This window comes from Oryctolagus cuniculus, chromosome 9 (genome assembly GCF_964237555.1).
Source record: "Oryctolagus cuniculus chromosome 9, mOryCun1.1, whole genome shotgun sequence".
In the NCBI taxonomy this organism is placed as follows: domain Eukaryota; kingdom Metazoa; phylum Chordata; class Mammalia; order Lagomorpha; family Leporidae; genus Oryctolagus; species Oryctolagus cuniculus.
Genome location: NC_091440.1, coordinates 3,690,846 through 3,710,523, shown reverse-complemented (window position 1 = coordinate 3,710,523; position 19,678 = coordinate 3,690,846). Strand labels below are relative to the sequence as shown.

Genomic DNA, 19,678 nt, shown 5'->3' with positions numbered 1-19,678 from the left:
GGGGAGAGGGAGGGGGAGATGAGAGAGGGAGAGGGAGGGGGAGAGGGAGAGGGAGGGGGAGAGGGAGAGGGGGAGGGAGAGGGATCTCTTCCTTTCACTGATTCAATCCCCAAATGTCTACAATTACCGGGGCTAGTCAAGGTCAAAGCCAGGAGCCTGGAATGCCATCTGGGTCTCCCATGTGGGTGCAGGAGCCCAAGCAGTTTGGCCATCATCTGCTGCTTTCCCAGGTACCTAAGCAGGGAGCTGGATTGGAAGTGGAGCAGCCAGAACTTGAATCATCCCTCAGATATGGGAAGTGGGCATTGCAAGCAGTGACTTACCCCTCTGTGCTGCAATACCATGCCCCCCAGAGCAAAATTCCAACTGTAGGGAAGAGATGCAACAGAAAGGATCCACAGTTTCCAAAAATTGCTTCTTGGAAGTGTTAATGAGATGAATCAAGTTCTGGAAGTATTTGCAGAGAGACAGAGAAAACAACGGCCTTTATTGCATGTGCAAAATAAATCACAACTATACAAATGGCATAGCTATTAAGAATATAAGGAAAGAGAATCAGTATGGGGGAAAGAACCGTCAGTTTGTGCTGCTATAACAAGATACCCAAGACTGAGTCTTTCTGGAGAGCAGATATTTATTTCTCTTACTTTTAATGCCTAGGAAGCCCAGATCCAGGTGCCCACAGGTTTGGCTTGGGTGAGTGCCTGGCCTCTGCTTCCAAGATGGTGCTTTACTGGGCTCATTCCTGCAGAGGGGCTGAGCACATGACCCCACATGGTGGGGAGGATACAAGGTCAACAGGGATAAAAAGGCCTGGATAGCCCCCATCCCCATCTTGAAGACCCCAGTCCAGTTCACAAGTCATTGCATTCAAACCGTGGCAGGCATCAGCAATGTGATGCCAATAAACTTGAAGACTTTAATAAAAATGGCAAATTCCTAGAAAATCACAGGGTAGAAAAGTAACCGAAGAACACAAAGCAAAGAAAGGAAATGAGAAGACTCCAATAGTTGCTAGAAAGCTCTGTCTTCAAAACAATGTATCTTTATTTTGATTTTTTTTCATTTTTTTTTCTTTTTTGGGGGAGAGAAATGGCAAGTTAGCCTTACTGACTTTTATTATCCATGATTATATAATGTCATTCTATTTGTACCTCTCCATTAGGTCTTTATTTATTTTATTTATTTATTTATTTTTTGACAGGCAGAGTGGACAGTGAGAGAGAGAGACAGAGAGAAAGGTCTTCCTTCCGTTGGTTCACCCCCAAAATGGCCACCACGGCCGGCGCACTGCGCCATCTGAAGCCAGGAGCCAGGTGCCTCCTCCTGGTCTCCCATGCGGGTGCAGGGCCCAAGCTCTTGGGCCATCCTCCACTGCCCTCCTGGGCCACAGCAGAGAGCTGGACTGGAAGAAGAGCCATGGGGCCTCGAACCTGGCTCCCATATGGGATGCCGGCACTGCAGGCGGAGGATTAACCAAGTGAGCCATGGCACCGGCCCCAACAATGTATCTTTAAACCACAGTGTCCTGTTCTGTGCCCAGGTTTTGGTCTGATCCCAAAACCATTGTCTAGAATGTGGAGCAACAGAACACTTGGGAAAAGTGGGAATGTACTTGTGATCAACCAGTATGAAAAAAAAAAAGAAAATTTGGAGCCATCTTTTCACTTTGATGCCTTAATCACCGTCCAGCGTTTTCAGGGCTAAGTGCACACTCCTGAAGAAATGCTTGCACTGTGAGGTGTGAACAGGGATATTTAGAGGAACATTATTTGTAAGAATAAGTGCATACGGCCGGCGCTGCGGCTCAAGAGGCTAATCCTCCGCCTGTGGCACTGGCACACCGGGTTCTAGTCCCGGTCGGGGCGCCGGATTCTGTCCTGGTTGCCCCTCTTCCAGGCCAGCTCTCTGCTGTGGCCAGGGAGTGCAGTGGAGGATGGCCCAAGTGCTTGGGCCCTGCACCCCATGGGAGACCAGGAGGAAGCACCTGGTTCCTGGCTTTGGATCAGCGCGGTGCGCCGGCCGCAGCGCGCCAGCCACGGCGGCCATTGGAGGGTGAACCAACGGCAAAGGAAGACCTTTCTCTCTGTCTCTGTCTCTCACTGTCCACTCTGCCTGTCAAAAAAAAAAAAAAAAAAAAAAAAAAAAAAAAAAACAATTGTGTAACTGCAGATGATTTGAATGCGTCCCTGAGAGGGTGGTGGATAAATTGTGATGTGTGTGCACAGTGTGATTTTGCGCAGCCAGTGAATGGGTCCGCTTCAGCCTGGTGACTTCGACACGCGTGGGTCAGCCACATTAGCAATGCGCCAAGGCACACGTGCTGCAGAACCTCGTTTTCTTCAACGTCACAGTTAGACTAAGCAGTACCTCGTTTAGCAGTACCTTTGTGTGTGTTTGCCAAACATAAAAAGACACTGATGATCAAACTTGAACTCACGACAATGGTCAACTCCAGAAGTGGAGACAGCGAGAGTGTTGAGAGGAAACACACAAAGATACCATAAATGATGTATTTTTAGAAGCTGGTTGTACTGAAATTTATGACTGCTGTTTTAAGGCGATGCATGTGACTCCATTCTATATCCTTTGTGTGTATGATGGAGTATTTTTTAAATCTATTGATCACTGATCAAGATGCCTCTTTCTTAGAAGTTGAGTATGCAGTATGTGACTGCAGGTTCTCAGTGTCCATGATACAACCATGGAGGGACAGTTCCAACAAGTAAGACTTTGATGGATTGTCAGATTAAGACACAACACCACCCACTATGCTAAATAATTCCTTATATAAAGTTCCCTAGATAAACTTGTGAGGTATAAATAATCCTTTCAACTCCTCAGCAGTAGAGCACTCATTGGTTGAGTGATTTTGTTCTGAATTCATAAAATGCTGCAATGGTTTGAACATGGGGCATTTCCAGAAGAGAAGATGAGAGTGGAGACTGTCAGCAGTTCCCTGGGAGAAGGCGGTACTTCCTTGTTCCACCCGACGGAGAAGGGCCCTGGAAGGCCGCTCCCGTGTGCTTGCTGGTGAATCCTCAGTATGCGGTGTGCTTTCTCACCCAGTTCTCTTCCATGTTTCAGACCAGCCTGGTGAAACTTCTTCTGATGCATCAGGCAAACCCAAACCTGGTGAACTGCAATGAAGAGAAGCCCTCAGGTAGGTGGTGGGCTTCCTGGGACCCCCAGGCAGTCACAGTCTCCTCCTTTCACATCTAAGGGTGTTGTTATGTGACTGTTTTTCATTATAATGGATACAAGCTCACTCATTAGGGTACTTTTAAATAACACACTGTTTTCTATGTGGACTGTAAGAAATAAAGAGATGAACTCTTGCACACTAATTCAAAAAAATTGATAATCTTCACTGGATGTTGCTTATTTTTAGTAAACCTTTTAAGATTTCTCTAATCCCTTTAATCACTATTCTTTTTAAAATTTTATTTAAGATGTACAAATTTCATGCATTTCATATGTATGGATTTAGGAACATAGTGATTCTTACCACCCCACTCTCCCTCCCGCCCACACTCCCACTCTTCTTCCTCCTCCCTCCCTCCTATTTCCACTCTTAATCTTTACAAAGATATATTTTCAGTTTACTTTCTACTCATAAGATTAACCCTATAGTAAGTCAAGAGTTCAACAAATTGTGTGAGGAAAATTCTTTTATTTGTTTATATACTTATTTAATAAATGGTTGGCACAAAAATTGTATCTTTCACCAGCAAAGTTAGTACTCAACTATTTGTGCAAAATTAAAAATAAGAATTATAAACATTGAAGGGGAAAATCTAGCATAAGTAACACAGTAAAATACGATTTTTAAAGGGAACTGTTCTCAGTAGCTGATGTTTATTTTTCTTGTTGCTGTACTTCTAACATAAAAACATTTTGCACTGACATTTCTTAGATTTCTTATTTGCTGTACTTTTAGGAGTATGGTTAGGTTTATATTTTGTTGGAATTAATATCATTGTTAATGTATATTTGTTCATTGTGTCTGCTAAAATGAAGGTCAACAGAAGTATAAATAGCTTACTGGTCTCAAACTTAGGAACTCAGGCTAATATTAGTGACAGTCTACCAGTCTCAACATTCACTATAAAATATGACAAATGGTAAATATTAAAAGAACAAACAGAAATTTTACTGTCAGAGAAGGTAAATTTGTAGCGTCTTTCCTCTCCTTGTAAGTGATGGTTCATAGTGAAGGCATTGCATCCTCCAGTGCTGACAGGACAGCACCTTTTCCAGACCCTGGTCTCTCCCACGGCAGGGAGGAAGGAGGTGGTTGACTGGGACCACCTGGGTTCCCGTCTCTCACACTCTCACCTTTTAAGTCTCACATCACGTGTTCCAAAACATACCCAGAGCAGTGAACATTGGTTGTCTTGGGACCCCGTAAATGAATAAACTTCTGGTCTGGATGAGTTCTGGTCCTCAGTACAGTGCATGAGGAGGCTTCCTCTTCCCCTGCTGGCCAGGTTCCATCTACCATGCGCAGAGCCTCTGCTTTCTGGAGTACTGGCAGGAAGCAGTGCAGTACTGGACCCTCAGTAGATATTAGTTAACTGAGTAAAAATGCGTGTCTCGGACCCAAGGGGCAAAGAACTATGATGCAGAGAGACTGCAAAGAAACTTAGGTGGTACCACCTCCTTATCAACCAGAAAGAGGGATGGGCGCAGAGAGCAGGAAGCGAGAGAGCCGTCTGGTGACGGGGCCAGTGGAAACTGCTGGCTGTGTGTTACAGCCTCACTGTTCCTCGAATCTGGAATGGACGCGTTTAAACCAATCTGGGGAGGAAACCCAGTTTTGGGAATAGCGTTGGGTGGGACAGAAACTTAACCTCTCAAAGTGAAGAAGCTGAACTCTGCTACCATTCATGCGGATTCCTTAGGATGAGCAAATAATGGCACAGTCTTGGCATCAGCATCTTCTTGTGGCACCCGAATGACCTGGATCAGCCCATAAGTCACATCACTGTATGATGATTGAAAAAGAGCACCTGCAGCTGGCACCGCGGCTCACTAGGCTAATCCTCCGCCTGCGGCGCAGGCACCCAGGGTTCTAGTCCCGGTCGGGGCGCCGGATTCTGTCCCGGTTGCCCCTCTTCCAGGCAGCTCTCTGCTGTGGCCCGGGAGTGCAGTGGAGATGGCCCAGGTTCTTGGGTCCTGCACCCCATGGGAGACCAGGAGAAGTACCTGGCTCCTGGCTTCGGATCAGCGTGGTGCGTCGGCTGCAGTGGCCATTGGAGGGTGAACCAACGGTAAAGGAAGACCTTTCTCTCTGTCTCCTTCTCTCTCACTGTCCACTCTGCCTGTCAAAAAAAAAAAAAAGAAAAGAAAAGAAAAAGGGCGCCTGCTCCCAGTAGGTTCTTTAATTTGATGCTAATGTGGATTTTTCTCCAGAATCTATCAAACTGCAGGTTCAGTTGTTGATAAGTGGAAATTTGGTTGGTCCATCTCTGTACAGCTGCTCATATTTGTAATTATGCTTAATTTGTAAGGAAATAGGCTTCTTTGTCTTTTCAATGGAACACAGGAAGATTATAGAAGGAGGCCAGGACCACGTTTGTGATAAGACAGTGAAGTATTTATTCGTACATCTACCCACGTAGTAGGATATTGGCAGGTTGCCCACCACGTGTTTTTTCATGATCCAGTCTCTGAGAAGAGGCAACTATTTTGATTTTTTTTTTTTTTTTGACAGGCAGAGTGGACAGTGAGAGAGAGACAGAGAGAAAGGTCTTCCTTTTTTGCCGTTGATTCACCCTCCAATGGCCGCCGTGGCCAGCGCACTGTGGCCGGCGCACCACATTGATCCGATGGCAGGAGCCAGGTGCTTCTCCTGGTCTCCCATGGGGTGCAGGGCCCAAGCACCTGGGCCATCCTCCACTGCACTCCCTGGCCACAGCAGAGAGCTGACCTGGAAGAGGGACAAACAGGACAGAATCTGGCGCCCCGACCAGGACTAGAACCCAGTGTGCCGGCGCCGCAAGACGGAGGATTAGCCTAGTGAGCCGCAGCGCCGGCCAACTATTTTGATCATTTTGACTCATATTCTCCAAGTTGCAGCAAGAATGAGGTGACCTTCTTCAAGCCCAGCTTCTGGATTCACACCTCACCACCCAGTGACTGTTGTCGTGTAGTGCTTCATTTGTAGTTAAATATGCCTCTGATATAAAAATACAGTCCTTTCAAAGCGCCGCTGCAGTTCATACCTACCGCAACTTACCGTCTCGGTGCTTTGCTCCGTGGATTCATGGATCTCAGCATTTTGCGCACCTCAGGGTCATTGGGAGGTCGTGATTCCGTGTTCTCACTGCTCACTTTCTCTGGTTTTCCTGCTGCTTGTAGATGTCGCAGCGTCTGAGTTTATCGAGGAGATGCTGCTGAGGGCGGAAGTGGCCTGGGAAGAAAAATCGAGGGACCCTGCACCCGTCCCTTCCTCGGCCCAGGAGGAGCCCTACGAGATCATTCACGAGCGCCCGGCACTTCCCAGCAAGCTGTAAGTGCCTTCTTCTGTCACTGCAGTCGCCATCAGCTGCCGTTCGCTTCATAGCTGATAGTAAGGTTCTCTCTCAACTAAGAGAGTCAGAGAAATCGAAACTGCTTCTCAACGTATTGACCAAACGTATTGATGATTTTAGCATCATTTTATGAAAACCCATGATTTTTAAAAAATATTACCACTTGAATTATTCCTTGAATTTCAGGTGCCGTGAACTGAAGGCAGGGAACTGAAAACTGCTAGCGCATGGTTAGACTGATTGTGAGTTTGCAGTAAACGTTGCAGTTGCTAAACTTCCTCCAGTAGGAAATGCAAGTTTGCACCTATGTCTCTCTCAAGTACAAAACTACTGATTTCTTATTGTCATAAAACAGTAACCTTCTTGCTTCGGAATAATCTTCAAGCTGGCGCTAGAACACTGCTGTTGTTTTCGAGGTCTGAAAAAAGCAATATAATGTGTGATGGACAGGGATGATTAAGGATAACTCCCAGTCTAATTCGTGTTCAGTTTCTGGGAGAAGAAGTGTTCATTCAACCCGTCAGATGATGAGCATGCTTCTGGAGTCTGTCTTTGCCCACATAATATTTGTGCACACAGCATGGTTGGCTGTGGATGTCTGTGACACACGTGACTTTAGGCACACACAGGAAACCTCCGGAACAGACAGACCTGTAGGAGCAGAGTAGTTGCGGTAGCTGCACAGACTTGGGAGTGTGCTAACAACACGCACAGCTGTGCGCTCCGGAAGTGGGGGTTTATGCTAAGTGAGCAAGTAGATACATCAAGGAAACAGTATTTCGTGTTGCAGATGAACTCTGCTGTGTTCCCACAGTGGGGTCTTGGGAAGTCACTTCATTTCTCTGCACCTGTTAAAACGAAGGTCACACCTGGTACTCCTGGTACCGAGATATTTGGGAGTGATGGATAAATAGCACGGTGAGGGTTTGAACCGTCTGAGAAATAATCAAGCTGGAGGCCAAACCCACCTGATTGCTGAGGGAGGATGTAGTGGAGGCTGGCGCAGGGTGCGGCAGCCCAGACGTGGTCTCTAAGGAGTCTGTGCCGCTTACTTGGTAGACTTTGCCTACCGCAAGGTCCCCACCAACCACGTTAGGCCTCTGATCAGAGGGTCTCCCCCAAAGGCTCCCACCGGGGAGGCTGCAGGACACCTGTGCTGTCTGAGAGTAGGGCCCCTCCAGACACACGGCGGGGACCCAGGGCTGGAGGGAGATGGGGTTAGTGTGACTCAGCTTCCCCACTCACGTAGTAGAAGAGGTGCATTTGACGAAGGAGCCACACACCGTTGCCTTGAGTGAGGGACCTCTGTGGGAAGCTGGTGGCTCAGAGCCCGTCCCACCACGGGCACTCGTAGGGCTGTGTAACTCCAGCTGTCCAGGTATCTCAGAGGTTACCACAGGGTGTAGCGCATTGCCCACTGCTTTATTACCAACATATACACTCCCTGTTGTTCTGCATCTGTCCCCTGGGTGTGGAAGGAGCTCTGTTTTTATGGTACTATAGGAAGAATTGACAGATCAGGATTTGTATCCCAGCCATCAGACCCCAGATCCCTGACATATACTCCCTTACCCTGTCCTGGTGACAGGTGGGATATAACAGTGCCATGTTTATGTAAAAAACAGGCACAGAATGAGTCAGTGTCAAGTCCAGAGGTGGCTGATTGATAAGATGCATTCCAAGTGACTGAGATTAATTTTTTCCAGTAGTTGGTCTCGCTACTTACATTATTCTATTACTATCACAAGGAGAAGGGAGTAATTCAAATATTTGCTATGGGAAAAATTCATTTTTCAAGTGTAGATATTAAACCAGTCTCCAGTATGCTCTACCCTCCTTTTGATATAATGTTATCTCTCTCTCTCAAATAAAGAGATGAAAATCTAAGCAAAATTAAAGTCTGACTTAAACCAAGTCAGTTATTTTGGATAAATATTAAGTTATGTACAGGGGTCTCCAAAAGTTCACGGACAGCGTGTTCTGTGGGGACGGGCCCGTGCAGAGTGGTTGGCAGCTGCGTGGGACACCCACACGCTGTAATGATCCGCCCAGTTTGAGTCTTGCCTCTGCTCCTCAGACCAGCTTCCTGCCCGTGTGCGTCCTGGGAGGAGCAGGGTGGGCTCAAGTGCCCGGGTCCCTGCTGCCTGGGGCAGACCTGGCCTGAGATCTGCTGTCCTGGCCTCAGCTGGCCCAGCTGCGGTTCTCACAGGTGTTAGGGGAGTAAGCCAGCAAGTGAAAGATCTGTTTCCTCCTTCCCTCCCTCCCTCCCTCCCTCCCCTCCTCTTCCTCCCCTTCTCTCCCTCTCTCCCTTTGTCTCTCCTCCTTACGAATGAAATAAAATAAACAAATAAAAATAAAATAAATTGTAAAAGATGTGTAGTAAAGCCGGCGCAGTGGCTCACTAGGCTAATCCTCTGCCTGTGGGGCTGGCACCCCAGGTTCTAGTCTCGGTCGGGGCACTGGATTCTGTCCCGGTTGCCCCTCTTCCAGGCCAGCTCTCTGCTGTGGCCCGGGAGTGCAGTGGAGGATGGCCCAGGTGCTTGGGCCCTGCACCCCATGGGAGACCAAGATAAGTACCTGGCTCCTGGCTTCGGATCAGCGCATCGCGCTGGCTGCAACGCGCCAGCCGCAACGTGCCAGCTGTAACACGCTGGCCATAGTGGCCACTTGGGGGGTGACCCAAAAGTAAAGGAAGACCTTTCTCTCTGTCTCTCTCTCTCACTGTCCACTCTGCCTGTTTAAAAAAAAAAAAAAAAGATGTGTATTACAAAGAAACTATGTACAGATTTTAAAACTGTTTGCATCAAAATTAACATACTTTTAATTCTATTTGTCCATAAACTCCTAAGTGTCTGGAGTTTTATTTTTGATTGCTACTTCATTTTTAAAAAATAAAATAATCTGTCTAGTATTCCTACCTTTTTATGATGTTGACTGAGCAACTGATTATAAACAGATTAATCAGCTACTTGTTCTCAACAGTTCAGTACATGATTTGATTATGTTTTTGTTCTTTTGCCTCTCTGAGCAATGCTGTGAAACTTTGAAATAAGTTATAGAGAAATGTTGACTGTTTTACTTTAGATTTCTACCTTTCTTTACAGGTAGGATTAAAATTAAATAAACAGGCCAGCGCCGTGGCTCACTAGGCTAATCCTCCACCTGCGGCGCCAGCACCCCAGGTTCTAGTCCCAGTTGGGGCGCCGGATTCTGTCCCGGTTGCTCCTCTTCCAGGCCAGCTCTCTGCTGTGGCCCAGGAGTGCAGTGGAGGATGGCCCAAGTGCTTGGGCCCTGCACCCGTAAGGGAGACCTGGAGGAAGCACCTGGCTCCTGGCTTCGGATCAGCACAGTGCGCCGGCTATAGTGGCCATTTGGGGGGGTGAACCAATGGAAGGAAGACCTCTCTCTCTCTCTCTCTCTCTCTCTCACTGTTTAACTCTGCCTGTCAAAATAAAAAATAAAAAAAGAATAAATAAATAAAAATTAAATAAACAAAAACTCAAAGATAGTTTAAGGTTTTATTATGAAAAATGGTGAAAAGAATTTGGTGGCCGGCGCCATGGCTCAACAGGCTAATCCTACGCCTTGCGGTGCCGGCACACCAGGTTCTAGCCCCAGTCAGGGCACCAGATTCTATCCCAGTTGCCCCTCTTCCAGGCCAGCTCTCTGCTGTGGCCCGGGAGTGCAGTGGAGGATGGCCCAAGTGCTTGGGCCCTGCACCCCATGGGAGACCAGGAGAAGCACCTGGCTCCTGCCATTGGATCAGCACGATGCACCGGCCACAGCGCGCTGGCCGCGGCAGCCATTGGTGGGTGAACCAACGGCAAAGGAAGACCTTTCTCTCTGTCTCTCTCTCTCACTGTCCACTCTGCCTGTCAAAAAATGAAAGAAAGAAAAGAATTTGGCCAATTTAAGTATTATTCACAAGCAGGTTTGAAAATTTTCTTTCCAGGATTGTGATAGGTTTATCTGGCTATTTCCATAGCCACATGCATACTATGAGTGAACATGAAGCTGGAGAACATATACACGAGAAAAGCAATTAGAAATCGTGTGCTTACAGAACTTCCAGATTCGGAATGAGAAGGTGAGAAGGATGCTGCTTTGTATCAAACCATCTAAGCAATAAATGTTATATTCTAAGAATGGCAGGTTGCGTGTCAAAAAAAATTTTAAAGGTGTATGTGTTTATTTGAAAGGAAGAAAGAGAGGAGAGGAGAGGAGGGAGAAGAGGAGAGGAGAGAGGAGAGAGGAGAGGAGAGGAGAGGAAAGGAGAGGAGAGAGAAGAGGTGAGGAGAGAGAAGAGGAGAGGAGAGAGGAGAGAGGAGAGGAGAGGAGAGGAGAGGAGAGGAGAGGAGAGGAGAGGAGAGGAGAGGAGAGGAGAGGAGAGGAGAGAGAAGAGGTGAGGAGAGAGAAAAGGAGAGGGGAGGGGAGGGGAAAGGAGAGAGGAGAGGAGAGGAGAGGAAGAGAGAGAGAGAGAGAGAGAGAGAGAGAGACAGACTGAGATCTTCCATCCATGGTTCACTTCCCAGGTATCTGCAGCAGCCAGGACTGGGCCAGGCCAAAGCCAGGAGCCAGGAGCTGCGTCCAGGTCTCCCACACTGTGGCAGGAACCCAAGGACTTGAGCCAGTCGTCTTCTGCCTCCTGGGTACAAAGGAGCCTGAGGTGGAACTCCGCTGCATAAAGTGGAAGTTTGATTTCTGTAGTCTGCTCTCTCGGGCGTTGCTTCTGCAGAAGGAAAAACACGAACACCTGAGGGTCCCTCCGTGTGCAAGATGAGCCCCGCGAGGCCCGGGTTTTCTCTGACCTTGGCGAATGCGCCTCGCTGCTCAGAATCAGAGCTGGGTTATTAAGTGCATTTCATGTTGCAGTGGTGATTGCGGCAAATTTCAAAACACTGTGGGACGTTTTCTAAATGAAATAAATCAGAGACTTGATGTAGACACAGCAGATACAATTGTGTTTCTTTCAAAACCCCTTCCACATCATGGAAAATGCAGTTTCTTCAGACACCCGTGGTTTGACGGCCTGTGACGGGCCGTGTCTGGGTCTTCTGCCTTTCTCCTGTCTCAGCCCTGCTGAGGTTTTCTGCAAACTCTTCCGTTCAGTCAGTTGCCCTTGTGAAGGAGAACGAGTGGCATTGCTCCATGAAGACCCACGTTTCACTCACTGAAACCAGTTGCATGCTTGGGAGACGTGCTGATCTGAATTGTCAATACCCAGGCTGGCCTTGCAGCTACTGTGACAGTCCCCCGGCTTTAGGAAAAATGCAGGGCCATGGTCGGAAACCAAGAACAGTGGGTAAAGCATGTAGACACAGAAAACCTGGCGGGTGCTACATTGCTCCTGTAATTTCATTATATTGCTTCCCCACCAAGACCCAAAAAGCATGTGCACTGTTAGGAGCAGCGCACCCTAGAATCTCAACAGCCATGGCAAAGCACCCTCTCCTGGGTGCGGGAGCTTTTGACTTACGAGATGAGTTGCAGAAAGTCTGCGAGAAAACCAGGATTAAAAGAATAAGTTTATTTTGGCACAAAAAGATTTTGAAATCCATGCTGCTGTTCCCTAATACACATTTTTGAAAATGCTTTGCATTTTTCTAAAACTGGAAGGAAGAAATGAGTGATTTGCTCATTCTCTTATCTCAGCACACAAGGAACATGTGTGACTCTTATTTGTTGTTCTGTGAACCTTTTGTGCAGTAAACATGATTTAGTGAGATAGGAAAGTCACTTCCATGTGCTCTGCCCTCAGCAGCGAATCCCTGTCTTTAACCATCCAGTGCCTAGGAAATCCCAGTGTTGCTGCTTTATCCCATGTCCCTTGTTTTTGAGGATGTCTTCTGTCTGGTTGACACTGTTAGGCTCTGTGTGTGTTGTCTACCTCACGTTCATGTCTAAACATGTGCAGGGCAGATTAAACCCCAAGGATCTTTGCAGCTGTGCTATTCTGTATCTGTAAAGCCAAACCCTTTTAGGCAGTCTTTTCTTTAAAATGGCACAGTCACATCGCTGCCTGCTATGCTGGCAACCCTACGGGTGCTGATTTAGCCTTGGCTGCTCCACCTCCCATCCGGCTCCTTGCTAATGCACCTGGGAAAGCAGTGGATGATGGCCAAAGTGCTTGAGCCCCTGCACCCACGTGGGAGACCCTGATAAAGCTCCTAGATCCTGGCTTTGGCCTGGCCCAGCCTTAGCCATTGCAGCCATTTGGGGAGGGAACCAGCAGATGCAAGATCGCTCTCTCTCTCTCTCTCTCTTTCTCTCTCTCTCTCTCTCTCTCTCTTTCTCTCTCTCTCTCTCTCTCTAACTCAAAAAATAGATCTTAAAAAAAAAAAATCGCACAGCCATTTCCGTACTTGACTGCTGTCCCCGCTGTTCCTGCCCACTGGGAGCCTCCTCTCGGTGTTGTCTTCCCCTTCTTGGATGGGCCAAGAGCTTCGCTGACTGCCGTTGTTGCTGATGGAGCAGCTGCCCTTGGGAATCTCTTGGTGTTTGGACATGGAAATGCTACACAGGGGTTATGTGTTGGCCAACTTGTGTCCCCAGCGCTCTGTTCCATGGGAACCTGGAGAGAGAATCCATAAATATTGCAGATTTTCTAAGTAGAGCGGACTGCTCAAACACCAGGGGAGTTTCACTTAAATAATAATAACAACAGTAATGTTAGGAGCTGGTGTCGGGTTTGTAGTCAACAGGATTCTGGTTCTCTCCAGTAATTCCACTTAATACTCAAGACGACACAGGAGAGGACTTTGTTGCCGATGCCCATTTTATGCACATTTGCCTGAGGCTCAAAGCTTCAGTGACTTACCTCATGTCACAGCTAGTGCCCAGCCCTGTGCTGTTTCAGTGGTGAGTTCAGGTTTTCATGTTTGCTTTTATTTATGTGAGAGAAAGAGACAACAAAGAAATACACACACAGAGCGAGAGTGAGAGCGAGAGAGAGAGAGAGAGAGAGAGCTCTCATCGCTGATTTACTCCCCAAATACCTGCAATGGCTGGGATGGGACCAGACTGAAGCCAGAGCCCGGCACTCAGTCCAGGTCCCCCCCTGGGTGGCAGAAGCTCACTCCATGTCCTCAGGTGGGCAGCAGGAACCCAATTACTTAGAGCTCTGACCACTGCACCCCAAGTTCTGCACCTGGAGGAAGCTCCAGTTGGGGGCTGGTTCACATCAGGTCCTCTGATGTGAGATGTGGGTATCTTAACTTCTAGGCCAGCTACCTGCTCCCAGAAGCTCGGTTTTATTGATGATCCTAAAAGTTCTCATCGTCTTCAAAGAGGAAATTGATGATATGAGCTTCACTGGCCAGTCGGCTTCTGATGCAGTACGTTGTCAGCTGAGGGATTTTGTTCCCTCCAGCCAGCTTTGGATAAATATGCAGCATTCTGGGGTTGTCATTGTGGTGTAGCAGGTAAAAGCTGCTGCCTGCAATGCTTACACCCCGTGTGGACACTGGTTCATGGCCCCAGCTCCCTGCGAATGCATCTGGGAAAAGCAGCAAGCAGAAGATGGCCCAGGTTCTTGGGCCCCTGATACCTAAGTGGGAGACCTCGAGGAGGCTCCTGCCTCCTGGCTTTGGCCTGGCCCGGCCCTGGCCATTGCAGCCATCTAGGGCGTGAACCAGCAGGTGGAAGATCTCCCTCTCTATATAACTCTGACTTTCAAATAAAAAAAGTAAATCTTTTTTAAAAAAAACTGCAGCGTTCTAAGTAGAGAAGAAATCAGGAAGAAATTTCTCTTTTACAAAAATAGTAAGCATTAACGTAATTTTTCAAAATAATTTGCTGCTAAACTGCTTTTCAGCTAGAGATTCAAGTCAAAGTGGAACCAGAGGGGCACTGTTTTCTGTCTGCCAGGTTGGGCACTGAGCCCTTTGCCGGAGTTCTCTGAGTTGAGTGCCGCTGGGGAGCCGCATGCTATTGGGATTGTGGACGGTCACAGTAACTTGAATCAGGTCTGGCTCTGTGACCTTAAGCAAGATGGTCAATCTCTCTGTGATTTCTTTTTTAAATTCAAGTTCAAAATGTGGGTATTGAAGTATGAAAAATTAGGCTGGCCTTTGTCCCTGGTTCCTGGGAGGGGGAATTCTGTATCCTTGAAATGTCCCAAGGATAGGTTATTGTTACTCACGAGTACCTTGGATCACTCCTGATTTCAGAGGACTCAGACTGGTGGCTGGGCACACCAGAAATGTTTACCATGCAATGGAAGGTTTGGAGTTGGAGCCAGCGTGATCTCCAAGCAGGGAGGGGAGGTACAGATTGAGCTAAACACACGACCAATGGTGGAATCTGTTATATTTATGCAGTGAAATCCCAGTAAAAACGCTGCGTCAAGCTCACCAGAGATTCCCGATTTTTGAAGCTGGCCATGTAGCTGAGAGGGCGATGTGCCTTGCTCCCCTGGGGCGGCCCCAGAAGCCCTGCATTTAGGATCCTCCCTGACCTCACCCTCTGTGTCTGTTTGCTTGATGGGTCCTGATTTGTGTGCTCTGTGACAAAGCTGCAATAGTGAGTGTGGTACTTCCCTGAGTTTTGAGAATCATCTAGGGAATTATCACATCTAGGGTATGTGGTGGGAATTCCAAGAGTAATGTGGATCCCCTGGGGGCCCCCAAAATTGTCCTGACATCTGACGAGGGCACAGTCTGTTGGAGACCATGCCCTTGTATGGAGTCTGGGCTATCCGTGGGTGGTTAGCATCAAAACTAGAGTGTAGGACATCACAGGATATTGATGGTAATGAAGGATATGATGACAATGACGATGACGATGATGATGATACTGCGCTAACTTACAGGTTGTTTGTGATGAGTGGTGAGTCGATATTTATCACGTCCATGGAATGGCATCTGCCTCATTGTAAGTATTATATAAAGTGCTTGAGAAGGTTCCAGAAGGAACGAACCTCATTCATCTGGGAAGAAGCAGCAAAGTCATCGAAAGAGAACAGCCTTGCAGCAGGAAGCTGAGATGCAGAGAGAGTTAGGCCTTCCACGTGGTGCTTTCGAGCTGGTCATAACCACACAGAGCGTATCTCCCTTTCTAGGAAGCTGGAAGAAAACCCAACGTTAGGAAATTCTAGATTTGCATGGGCTGTTGCTCTGATGAGGTTGCGGGAGCTGGGACTTCAGGGCTTCTGAGTCACAAGGGTGAGGGGTGGAGAGGAGACCCCAGTCCACCGTGTAGGGGAGGCAGTAGGGGCTGGTTAGAATGTACCCGGGGTGGCTTCAACCAAGTGGCCAGTAGTGAGGAGAAATACCCCATGAGGACCTTGAGAGCAACAAAATGAGTCCCACATTGCCCTTCATGACCTTGGTGAGAGCAGAAAATGCCCAACAGGCTTGGAAAAGCTTTTGCGGAAGGTGGGCAAGGCGTGGCGTGTTGTGGAACAGGTTCACCTGTGTTCACCCAGCGGACAGCTGGCCTGGCGCTGTTCAGGGCTTCCTCCCCAAACCTCTGTCACTCATGTGAGAACTAATATGATTGGCATGACCAAAGCAGCATTAACTTTCATCCCGTCAGTCTTCCTCCAAGCTCCTCTACCGAGGGTGGGCAGACACACTTATCCACAGTTCATTTATGCAGACACGGAGACCCTGACACGTGGCAGCCCTGAGGGCACTGACGGGAGGGGACGGCTGTAGTTAGCACCCAAACCTTTGGACTCAGTGCCCACTGGACTGGCTCAGGCAACGGACATTGCTCTGGTGTCATGGTACCTGCAATTTGGCGATGCAGATATAAGAAAAATTCACATATGAGGGAGGGAACCTTTGACCCTTACCTAAAGGCACAGGTGCGCACATTCCCTATGGAAATGTCACCTTGTAATTGAGAGGGGATGTTGGAAGAGCTCCCAGAATGCTCCTCTTTCCTCTGTGACCCGTAGGCACGGTCGCGCTGCAGCCGCTAACATTCGTGCTTCGGCTGACTAAACCCCAGCGTCTCCTGTAACCCTGGTGAGGCAGTTGCTCTCTCACTGGTGATTCTGAGTGACCTGGAGGTTTCACAGCCAGTGTAGTTTCATTCACCATTTGCAGTACCCGGGGCAGGGTTCAAGGGGACGCACAGCCCCAGAGTCTGCAGTGCCGCCCAGAGCCCCGGAGCTGCTGGTGCCAGGTGGGCATGGGCGTCTTGTTAGCATGTCTTCCAGAGGGACACACACATCTGAAGCACGCTCGTCTCAGCCCTTGTGTTTCAGTGTTGGATTTTATTGCCGCCCTTTAGTAAATGAATTCCCAGGGAACCCATGCTTGCTCACGTGGGAAAGTGGTGATAGGTGAGCCCAGTTCAAAATCCTGGTGCTTGCCATTAAAAAGGAAGTGGTGTCTTACTAAGAGGTATTGCCCCCTTGAGCAGGGATGGGATTTGGACTGGAATCCCATTGTGCAACCCCATTTAAGAAGCAGTTTTGTTTACCCCGGACTTCTATGATGAGCTGAACGCGTCACTATTGGTCTTGGGGTGCTCAATGTCTTTGTTGCTGGTTTGCCTGGCTGCTTCTTTCTTGGGTTAATACACTGACAAAATAGTTGTGAATTGTTTTCAGAGACTCCCCTGAACCAATGAGTAACAGATCTTCAGAGACCAAGAGCTGGCATTAGGCTGGTTTAAACTTCCATGTGGGGAGACAAGAATCAATGTGAGGTAGAACCCCGGCGGAAGAGCAGGTGGTGCTGCCGCCTACACACACATGCAATGCTGAAGACAGGAGTGCCCCTGCACCTGCAGCCTTGGCACCTTCTGCTCACACAACGGAGGCCCAAGCACTCCACGTGATTTTATTGGATGAACAGAGCGACCCAACTTCCCTTTCTCTGCCACTGCTGCTTTAAAGGTTTGGGGAGTGTTCTGCCTAGAGCTGATGACTTCTAGCTTAACCCAGACCCCTAACGGGATGCAAACAAAATGCTTTCCAGTCCGTTCTGCATCGCAGAGCCCTGTGGATTCCTGAGTGCAGAGTGAGGCTGCACGCTCCCTACCCTGACCCTGTAAAATGCGAGCGGGCCAGGCGCGAGCCAGGCTGTACAGAAAGTGCTTCAATGTGATGTGGTCGTTGGAGCATTGTGGTGGTGCGGCTGAGCGTGGCTTGAGTGGGGGAGTGCACAGGAGACAGCAGGCTGGGGATGGGGATTGTGCTGCATCATCCGCTGGCCAGTGTCGAGCTTAGTTCTGGGCTGACGCTTGCCACTCAGCAGAGCAAAAGCCCTGTAGTTACTAGAGGCGCTTCTGCCAAACAGGACACCGTCGTGTCTCGCAGCAGCGCAGTTGGAGGCAAGCACCCTGCTTGAGTTGGTCCTCCTTCCTAGGTTGTGGGAAGTATAGGAAAGTGGCCAGCTGAAAATACTCCCAGGCTATGCTCTCCCAGGTAGGGACTGGCCACACACAACTGCCTTCATCCCCCAAGGCAGCTGTGGCCAAAGGCTGTAGGCTGGGTGACTTGTATGCAGCAGCCTTTGCTGTCCACAGTTCTGGAAGCTGGGGAGCCGAGTCCAGGCCCCTGCAGAGCTAGTGTCTGGTGAGAGCCTGTTCTTAGATGGTGTCTGCAAGACATGCACTTACCTGGTGGAAGGACAGGGCAGCTCTTGGTGGCCTCTTTATTAAGGATGCCAATTCCATTGATGGGACTCAGCCTGCATGGCCCAGCCACTCCCCAGAGGCTCCGCCCTTAACACTGGAAGAAAAGCCGTATCAGCAGAGACCAGTTCTGCTTGAGCGGTTGCTCTGAGGAGGTTACTGGAGCTGGAACCCCAGGGGATCTGAGACTGGAGTGCAGGATGGGGATTAGTTCGACATTCACATTTTAGAAGCACACAAACTTCCCAACCCTTGCAGCCACTGTCCCGGCTCCTGGAACAAACACAGATCCTGTGGGCATAGAGTGGCCAGTTAAAGTGCAAAAGACACAGCTAAATTTGAATTTCTCACAAAAGCGATCGTTTAGTATAATTATGTGCCTATGATTGCATTTTTGTTTGCTAACTAGAGCAAGTCTCGCTGGATAGGGCTTTGAGGAGAGCTGCTCTCCTCTTGATTGAAAGGGACAGATTTCTTCAGCAAGCATTGTTGTTTTGTGCCTTTCTGTCACCTTCCGGCTTGGCACACTTCCCTGTTTCCTGGAGTTGCCAAGGGATGTTGCTACCAAAGGATGAAAATAATTCTCTGGGAATAAAAAGACAGGAGGCTAGAACAGACCCACATCCTGGACGATCCCATGAGGAGCTTACCATTCCCGGCTGCTTCCTTCTGGCTTTCCTATTTGAGAAAATACTCCTCATTTCCTTAAGACACTACACGTAGCTCCTGATTCATGCAGCCTAACGTGACAGCTACAAGAGCCCGAGGGTAGCATGCCTTTGGGTGCCTCTCTTCCTGCTCCAGTTTGGGGACTGTTCAGAGAAGCTGTGGTGGTGACACTGCACCATGTTTTGATGTTTCCCGTGGATTTTTATGAAGCCCAGAAATGCTTTAATCCACCATTCCTGGAAGAAGATTCCCATAGCTGGAGTGACTCTACCCTCCAGTCTGGTCCAAGCAGTTTAATGCCTTTCACTACGCACAATTATGAATGAAGCCCTCTCCCAGCTTAAAACCATACTGATTGGCAACTTACCTTCATTCCACTTTTGCACAATCAGGGAACTCTAAAATAAAATTTCTTGTGTGGATTCAGTTCACATTAATATTTTAAAGATCATCAATGGAGAGCGATTTCAGCAATAATAATTCATACTTGTATGTTGTCTGTTAAATTATAAAAGACTGTCACATCTAATAATACCTCATTTGGTGTAAGTAGGATTCTTGTGCTTAGTATTAAATTTTATAAGACATTCACCTGTTTGCTAATCAAATATTATGACTGCATGGTCGCTAAAATTCTACAGAAGGTAATGATCATATATGGAGAATTGAATTGTCAATAGATTCCCTAAACCATTTCACATAGAAAGGTATTCTATAGTGCAATAATGTGCAGAGAAAATGGAAATAGAATATAGAGACTGGATGATGCATTTAGGAAGATGCTTCTAGCAAATGCAACCTTGGAGCTTGCAGGAGCTCTCCTCATATATGCATAAAACTAATGGATTAAATGTATTTTAATTTAAATTTCTCCCATAAATGAA

General features: G+C 48.0%; 1 protein-coding gene across 7 annotated transcripts in view; it reads left to right on the top strand.

Annotated features, from left to right (window-relative positions):
* Positions 1 to 19,678, top strand: part of MYO16 (myosin XVI) — a 697,134-nt gene that overhangs the window by 335,245 nt on the left and 342,211 nt on the right. For all 7 annotated transcript variants that reach the window (XM_070048580.1, XM_051849982.2, XM_051849978.2 and 4 more), the window contains 2 exons: positions 3,088 to 3,163; positions 6,364 to 6,514. In XM_070048580.1, coding sequence (XP_069904681.1) covers positions 3,088 to 3,163; positions 6,364 to 6,514 — 227 coding nt within the window. The remainder of the gene's footprint in view (positions 1 to 3,087; positions 3,164 to 6,363; positions 6,515 to 19,678) is intronic.